General features: G+C 61.7%; 2 protein-coding genes across 2 annotated transcripts in view; one reads left to right on the top strand and one right to left on the bottom strand.

The window, feature by feature from the left end:
- Positions 1 to 110: 110 nt before the first annotated feature.
- SGSH (N-sulfoglucosamine sulfohydrolase) lies at positions 111 to 5,739 on the top strand. Its single transcript, XM_045299519.1, has 8 exons — positions 111 to 117; positions 535 to 695; positions 1,281 to 1,386; positions 1,530 to 1,680; positions 2,236 to 2,392; positions 2,622 to 2,703; positions 3,156 to 3,359; positions 4,741 to 5,739. The coding sequence occupies exons 1-8, from the start codon at positions 111 to 113 to the stop codon at positions 5,298 to 5,300; spliced, it is 1,428 nt and encodes a 475-aa protein (XP_045155454.1). The 3' UTR covers positions 5,301 to 5,739.
- Positions 5,740 to 6,384: 645 nt separating this feature from the next.
- The window catches only part of CARD14 (caspase recruitment domain family member 14), a 21,796-nt gene continuing 20,036 nt past the window's right edge, over positions 6,385 to 8,144 (bottom strand). The window contains exons 20-21 of the mRNA XM_004709248.2: positions 7,793 to 7,908; positions 6,385 to 7,320 (exon numbers count right to left, since the gene is read on the bottom strand). Of these exons, the coding sequence (XP_004709305.1) occupies positions 7,113 to 7,320; positions 7,793 to 7,908 (324 nt within the window). The 3' untranslated portion in view covers positions 6,385 to 7,112. The remainder of the gene's footprint in view (positions 7,321 to 7,792; positions 7,909 to 8,144) is intronic.

Here is an 8,144-nt window from a genome sequence, read left to right as displayed (position 1 = left end):
CCTCCAGGCCTCCTGAGTTGCTCTCTGAGGATGTTGGGGCCAGGACTGGCCCTGGGCTTCCCACTGGCCTCTCCAGTCTGCTCTGAGCTTGGCTACAGGCCAGGGGGAGCATGGGACGTTTATGAGGCCAAGACCCTCCCCTCCTCTGGGAGGCCTCTGGGCCTCAGGTGCTCCCCGCAGGACAAGGAGGTGGGACTCAACAAGCTTCAGAGTCTCCTTAGACACCAGGCGGGACAGGTGCACCTGCAGGAGACATTGGACAGGATGCACACACAGTCACAGAGGCAGCCCCTTGGTGGCTCACTCTTCCCCCACCTCAAACACCTACAGGGACTGCCTGGCAGGGGGTGGGGAGGTCTTGTCTGTTCCTGAGCCATGCCTGCTAACACGTCCTCCAGGTGGCAGGTCCACCAGGTGGGGCCCTAGGGGTACATTCCCATCTAGGAGTCATCCCTGTTGGGTGTCATCCTCCCAGCGTCTCGGGCGAGGGCCCTCTGTGACATGCTGCTCCTTCCACCTTCACCCCCACCCCAGCCGATGACGGGGGCTTTGAGAGTGGCGTATATAACAACAGCGCCATCTCCACCCCCCACCTGGACGCCTTGGCCCGACGCAGCCTGATCTTCCGCAATGCCTTCACCTCCGTCAGCAGCTGCTCTCCCAGCCGGGCCAGTCTGCTCACCGGCCTGCCCCAGGTGAGGACAGTGGGGACCCCCAAGCCAGGGAAGGTGGAGGCAAGACCAGGGACCAGGTCTCCCCAGGGCTGTCACCGGCCTTCCTCTGCACTAGGCCCACACCAGGCATCGCTGTGGCCCGGGGTGGTCGGTGGAAGTCTGATCTGCCTGCTATGGGGTCCCAGTGGAAAGACTGGGCGGTTGGGTAGAACAGCTGAGCAGAAAGAAGCCAGTGAAACCCAGACTAAGCCTGCCCTTGGGTCCCTTCTGGTGCATAGCCAGCCCGTGTGGCCATCTTTATGGGGAAGACAGCCTCCTCTTTCTCCTGAGGAGCAGCCGGTAGGTTTGAACTGCTAACCTTGTGATTAGTCACCCTACATCAGCGGGGTTCATTGAAGAGAGTCAAAGCTGCCTGTCCTTGTCGTGGCCAGCGTTCTGGTTTCTGCTGACTTCTGACTTTTACGGAGTGGGCGTGTGGGGCGAGGAGCTGGGGGGGTAGTAACTCTCCCTGGGGCTCGGGGACCCGGCAGGGCCTGTGGGGCTAACGCCGGGGAGGGCGGAGCAGCAGCGGGCGGGCCTCACGGAATGAATGGGCCTCTGCCGCAGCACCAGAACGGGATGTATGGCCTGCACCAGGACGTCCATCACTTCAACTCCTTCGACAAGGTGCGCAGCCTGCCCCTGCTGCTCAGAGAGGCAGGCATCCGCACAGGTGAGGCGCCCCAGACAGCCACTCCTGGCCCAGGCACTAGCCTTGTCACCCATGAGCATCACTGGGGTCACGAGGACTGAGCTCCTGGGGGCGGAGGGTGGGGTCCAGGGGTGCCTGCACAGCCCTCTGCCCACTCTACACAGGCATCATCGGAAAGAAGCACGTGGGGCCCGAGCTGGTGTTCCCCTTTGATTTTGCCTACACGGAGGAGAACGGCTCCGTCCTCCAGGTGGGACGCAACATCACCAGGATCAAGCTGCTGGTCCGGAAGTTCCTGCAGTCCCAGGGCAGCAGGTGGGCCAGGCCCTGTCTCTGACACATACACACACACACACACATACGTACTCTTGTACACATGCACACACACTTACCCATGTTCTTGCAGTCCCAGGGCAACAGGTGGGCCAGATCCTACCTGCACACTCACACACACACACACATACATACACACTCATGCACACACACCCATGTTCTTGCAGTCCCAGGGCGGCAGGTGGGACGGGCCCTACCGCTGACCCACGCACACACACACACATTCATGCACACACACTTACCCATGTTCTTGCAACCCCCTTGCCCCTTATAAACACTTGCACATGTGCACATACACTCACACTTACACACACATCCAGACCTGGAGGCCCTTAACCCCTGACGGACACCCACAATCTTTGGGACCCTTGGCCTCCCCCGCACTGCCGGCATAAAAGGTTCCAGGTGCTCACACTGATCTGGGTGGAGGAAGAGGGGAGGCTCGGGGCTGGGCATGCAGAGCTGAGAGGAAGCTCCCCCTGAAGCACAGGCACCCCCAAGCAGACCCGCCACCCCGCGTCCTGCCTTTGCCCGCAGACCCTTCTTCCTGTACGTGGCCTTCCATGACCCCCATCGCTGCGGCCACTCCCAGCCCCAGTACGGAGCCTTCTGCGAGAAGTTCGGTAATGGGGACAGCGGCATGGGGAGCATCCCTGACTGGACGCCCCAGCCCTATGACCCCCAGCACGTGCAGGTAGGAAGCCTCCCCACCCCACCCTTTGTTCACGGCCTGCACCCTTCCTGGCACAGCCTCAGTGATCAAAGCCCCTTTGCCTGAGGTGGACCCAGGTACCACCAGGGGCAGTGTTGTGGCCAATCCATCCCCGGGGAGGAAGTAGCTTCCAGCGTGGACAGAAGGCTGGCACCTTGCATCCTGCCTGTCCCAGGGCAACCCCTCAGGCCCGCCCTCCCCACCGCTCCAGGTGCCGTACTTCATCCCTGACACCCCAGCCGCCCGTGCTGACTTGGCCGCGCAGTACACCACCATCGGCCGCATGGACCAAGGTGGGTGCCAGGAAGCAGGCGTGGCTGCCACTCCCCCGCTGTGGGTGCACCTTCCTCACGTCCCTATGGGCACTGTCATTCCCTGGGGACCTGTTAGCTCTGTGGGGCAGACATGAGGCCCTGAGGGCACAGAAACCGGTTCAGGGAGGTCACACCGTGTGGGCACTGCGTGGAGTGCAGGGGGCTGACCAGAGACCCTGGATGCCGGGAGTCATGGGCGGGACTGGGAGGCCTTGGGGCAGGGGGGTAGACGATGGTGCAGGGCCGTGTCAGGAAGAAGGCCATGTGTGCATGAGTGTGTGTGTGTGTGTGTGTGTCTCCCTCCCTCTCTCTCTCTCTCACTCTCGCTCGCTCGTAGAAGGCCATGTGTGCATGCGTGCCTGCTTCTCTCTCTCAATCCCTGTCTGTCTCCGCGCATGCGTGCTGAGCCCTGCGCCCTGCTCCCCCGGCAGGTATCGGCCTGGTGCTGCAGGAGCTGCGGGCAGCCGGCGTTCTGAATGACACGCTGGTGCTCTTCACGTCCGACAACGGGATCCCCTTCCCCAGCGGCAGGACCAACCTGTACTGGCCGGGCACCGCCGAGCCCTTGCTGCTCTCGTCCCCCGAGCACCCGCGCCGCTGGGGCCAGGTCAGCGAGGCCTTCGCCAGCCTCCTTGGTAAGCTGCTGCTGCAGTCTCGGGTGCGAGCCAGGGGGTGGACAGCCGGGCACTCTGTACCCAGCACCTCAGGGCTCTGCCACTGCCTGTCCAGGAAGGGATGGGCACCCCCACCTTATCAGGGGAGGAAACAACCCTCAGTTGCCCAGGGCCACATAGAGTTGGGACCTGGCAGGCCGCCAGCTGTGCTCAAGCACTGGCCTTCCTCTGAGTCACCAGGAACCCCAACCCACTGCCACCTGTACATGCGGACGTGCCTCGGCCGTGGACAGAGCGGGGTGCCCACGGGGGCTGAATCTATACATCATTAAGGAAAATGACCGCCTCATCTCTGGCCCACAGAGTGGCTGGTGGGTCCAAAGCATCAGCCATTCCCTCCGTAGCAGCCCGCTGCTTAACCCACAGTGCCACCAGGGCTCGAGACTCCCTAGAACGGGCTTGTTCAAGCCCAGGATTGCCCCTGCCAAGATTTGCCTCAGCAGATCCAGGGCCGTGCGAGAACCAGCATTTCTTACAAGCCCCCAGGCAAGGCTGCAGCACCCTGGTAACCTGTACCCCCTCACACTGGCCCCCAGGAACCTACATTCCATCACCTTCTGCCCCGAGAGGCTGCACCCCATCACGCTGCACCCTCGGCGACCTTGCCGGAAGTCTGAGCTGTCTTCCCACTGGACAGACAAGCAGACAAAACACAGGGCGGGGGGGCTGTGGGTGGCTTGGGTGAAGCCCTGGGGTAGCCCCAAAGCACAAAGCCGGGAGCCTCTATGCCACACACAGAGCCGTGGGGGGCTCCCTCACTGGGCTGCAAAGGGACCTTTGAGGGCCTCTCGGCATATGATTGGGGTGCTATGGGGCAGAAGCCTCCCAGCCCGGCAGTGACAGACCACCCAGAGCAGGTGGCCCCTGAGAACAGCCATGCATTGTCCCACAGTCCTGGGCACTGGGTCAGTGGCATTGATTTGCTGGGGTTCTTGAGAGAGACTGTCCCTGCTCTCCCTGCCTCTGGAGGCCCTGAGAGGCCCTGGTCTGCAGCGGGAGCATCACATGGTGTCCTTCCTGGCCCCTGCCTATCTCTCCTTTGTAAGGACAGCAGTCACATACCCCACTTTAAACAAGGTTACCACGGGTGCCAGCCACTAGGATTCAAACAGCTGTTTCTGGGGGGCATGGAGGGACCCTTAACACATGGCCCTCAGAAGGGTTATAAGGAGGAAATTAAAATTTTTTACAAAGAAGGGTTGTGACCAGGTGTTGAGTCCTCAGCAGACTGCCCCTGTCCAGAGCCCCAGTATCTGTCCTGAGGGGCTCAGGTCAAACTCCAGGAAGTGGGCTGCAGGCACCTGGGGAGCCCTGCCACGCTGAGACCCCACTTCCTTTCCAGATCTGACCCCCACCATCTTGGACTGGTTCTCCATCCCCTACCCCAGCTACGCCATCTTTGGCTCCAAGACCGTGCAGCTCACCGGCCGGTCCCTCCTGCCAGCGCTGGTGTCCGAGCCTCCCTGGGCCACCGTCTTCAGCAGCCAGAGCCTGCACGAGGTCACCATGTCCTACCCCATGCGCTCCGTGCACCACCAGAGCTTCCACCTAGTGCACAACCTCCACTTCAAGATGCCCTTCCCCATCGACCAGGACTTCTACGTCTCCCCGACCTTCCAGGACCTTCTGAACCGCACCCGGACGGGCCAGCCCACGGGCTGGTACAAAGACCTCCATCACTATTACTACCGTGAGCGCTGGGAGCTGTACGACCGGAGCCGGGACCCCCACGAGACACACAATCTGGCCACGGACCCCAGCTACACCCAGCTCCTTGAAGGGCTCAAGACCCAGCTGGTCAAGTGGCAGTGGGCGACCCATGACCCCTGGGTGTGTGCTCCGGATGGGGTCCTGGAAGAGCGGCTTTTTCCGGAGTGCCGGCCCCTCTACAACGAGCTGTGAGCGCCCTGCCACACGCGGCCCTCCCCTTGGCCAGACTGGGGGAGGACACGGCTTCGGCACACTGGCCATCCCTCCTCCATGCCCTGGGAGCAGAGCTTAGGCCTGGCCACTGGCCCCCATGGGAGAGGATACTCTGTCCTTGGGTCACGCCATGTGGCCCAGCACAGGAATTCAGGGAGAGCCTAGGACAGGGTGGCCCCAGCCCACCGCAAGGTGAGGCTGCTCAGGGAAGGGTGGCCACCCACGGATCATTCTGAGCCCTCCCCATGAAGATGGGCCGCCGTGTCCTGGGGGTGGGCAAGCTGGCCTAACCACCCTCAGCTCAGAAACACCACATCTTGATTTCAATCAGGATGTGGGCTGGAGGGGAGCCCTGGTGGTGTAGTGGTTAGACACGGCTGGCTGCTTTCCGCAAGGTCAGCGGTTCAAGACCACCAGCTGCACCGAGAGGGGAGAGATGAGGCTGTCTGCTCCCGGGAAGAGTTCCAGTCTCGGGAACTTACAGGGGCCAGCTCCACCCTGCCCTACAGGGTCATTATGAGTCAGAATCAACTCGGTGGCCGTGTGAGGTTTCGGGGTTTTTCTGTGGGCTGGAGGACAGCTCTGAAAGGTCCTGGGGTTCCTGTTTCCTCCCTTTAGCCCCTGTCACCCTCGTGACCTCAATGCCCAGCGCTGGGTCTGTGTGACCTGATAGCTCACTGCAAGGCCCATGAAGTGTCATTAGGGTGGCGGGCCAAGCTCACCCTTCCTTCTGAAGCACCTACGGGTGGGACCACTGCTGGAGGAGAACGGCACCTCCCCTCGCACTTGACTTACATCTACTTGGACAAGCACCAGTGTCGGATATAGACTCTTTCTCTAGAACGCTCCATCCCTACTCTGCTCCTACCCACCACGGCAGCCACGACCTCCTGGGGAGGCCTTGAAGGTGGAGGCTCTCTCCCCAGGGTGGGGGGCTCCCACCACCCATTAGCACCATATAGGGACCAAGGGGGGCCGGCAGGCAGCAGGCCTCAGTATTGTAAACAAAAAATACCCCCCAAAAAACCCCAACACTTAATTTTAGCAAATATATAGAATTGCATTTTCTAGACGTGGTTTTAATGCCGCAACCTGAACTTGGTCTGTTTCAGAAATCCCTGCCACTGCTGTCTGTCTTGCAAGGGGCCCACGGGGGTTCTAGGAGGTGGGGGGGGGTTCCTGGAGGTTGAGGTGCACTTAGGAGGGGAAGGCTGCAGGAAGACCATTTGACACCTCTGTGGTCTCAGAGCCAGGCAGCGCCAGGACCCGTCATGGGCCCAGACCCAGGTTAGACACCTCCCCGGTCCCTTGGGCCTGTGTTGATAGGGAAGTACCTCAGGCCCCAGCTGTCCTCACTAGCCACGGGGGCTGAGAAATGGTAGTCACAGCGACAGTTTGGTTTGTCCTCCGGGAGGGCATGGACCTCACAGGCACAGGGCAGCTGGCCCTCAGCAGAGCTCTGCCCGTCGGACAGCCCTTTGACACTGAAGCATGAAGTCAAGGGAGCAGGCGGGCTGCAGAGGGCAGCTGACAGCCACAAAACACCGGGGACGGGGCCCGCTGAACCACCCAGTGCGATCCACAGGTCTGGGTGAGTTCACGCCAAGCCCTGATGAGGGTGGACATGGTGCACGCTTAGGCCGCTGAGCGGTGGGAGGGCTGTCCTGGGGGTCTGGACCCATGGGCAGCGAAGAGGCCAGGTCAGTGGGGTCGACACCCCATGGCAGTGTCTGCTGTGGACCCGGCTCCTGAGCCCACGGGGTCTGCATTCCCGGGGGAAGGGGCACAGCATCAGCGGGGGCTCTGCTCGGTCCACACAACCCTCTTCTGTGCATCTGCGATGGCCAGGCGGACACAGCTGAGCAGGGTGTCCAGGTCGCTCCAGCTGTCAGGGGCCAGGCTGCTGTACAGACAGGGTGCCCTGTCCAGGTCCCCCTCCTCCTGCCGGGCTGCCTCCAGCAGCTGCTCCTCAGACGAGCCGAGCCGCTGCAGGGACTTCCTGCCAGTGGGGGGGGAGTGGGGGAACTTAGAGGCAGGGACCCAGCAAGAGGTGCCCACGCCATGGCCACAGCAACCCCACTCTGGGAGGGCGGGGGCAGAGTCCCCAAGCCCGGAGCTCAGCTGACCAAGCCTGTCAGATGGTCCTCAAATGACAGTCCCCGCTTCAGGGAGGATCAATCGGTGACCTTCCATCCAAGTGCCATACGTGTCCCAGGTACAAAGCAAGGGGTGCCAGCCTTGCTCTGGCCACATGGCACCCCGGTATGTCCAGCCCCTTAGAAATGTCCTTGGTCAAGTTAAGGTGACCTTGGGCCAGGACCCTCAGTTCCCCAGAGGTGAGGGGACTTTGTCCAGGGAGCTGTGGGTGACCACCCCGAGCACCTCTAGGGACATTGGAGGGGACGTCCTGCTGGTGGAGCCTGTGGGCCCAGGGACCTGCCCCAAGTCTGCTGTGGGGGAGGGACAGCTACCTGAGCCTCCGGGCGGTCTTCTCGGTAGAGGAGATGAGGAGGACGATGGGGAAGATTTCCCAGCGGTGCAGGGTGCGGACACTGGCCAGCCCCAAGTCCAGGAGGCCATGAGTGTTCTGGGGGTGAGGGGGGCAGTGTGAGCTGTGGTCTCTGGGTCCTGAAAGGAGCCTGCCCTGGCCTGATCGTGGGGCCCACAAATGGGAGGGGGTTTTGGGGTGGGGGGTTTGCATGTAATCTTTTAGCATATTGATGCCTTGTTTGATTGTTTCATCTGGAAATCCAGAGATTGCAAGCCACGATATGAGATTAGAAACCCTGGTGGCATCGTGATCACCACAAGGTCAGCAGTTTG

This window comes from Echinops telfairi, unplaced genomic scaffold (assembly GCF_000313985.2).
Source record: "Echinops telfairi isolate 266 unplaced genomic scaffold, ASM31398v2 ScPeMD7_7458;HRSCAF=8496, whole genome shotgun sequence".
Classification (NCBI taxonomy): domain Eukaryota; kingdom Metazoa; phylum Chordata; class Mammalia; order Afrosoricida; family Tenrecidae; genus Echinops; species Echinops telfairi.
Note: the sequence above shows the minus strand (reverse complement) of the source record. Positions and strands in the feature narration are given on the sequence as shown.

Excerpts from the sequence above, each read along its gene's own strand:
- SGSH (XM_045299519.1), top strand. Across the intron at positions 1,681-2,235 it reads CTGCAGTCCCAGGGCAGCAG|ACCCTTCTTCCTGTACGTGG; the intron begins GTGGGCCAGGCC and ends CTTTGCCCGCAG. Across the intron at positions 2,704-3,155 it reads CATCGGCCGCATGGACCAAG|GTATCGGCCTGGTGCTGCAG; the intron begins GTGGGTGCCAGG and ends CTCCCCCGGCAG.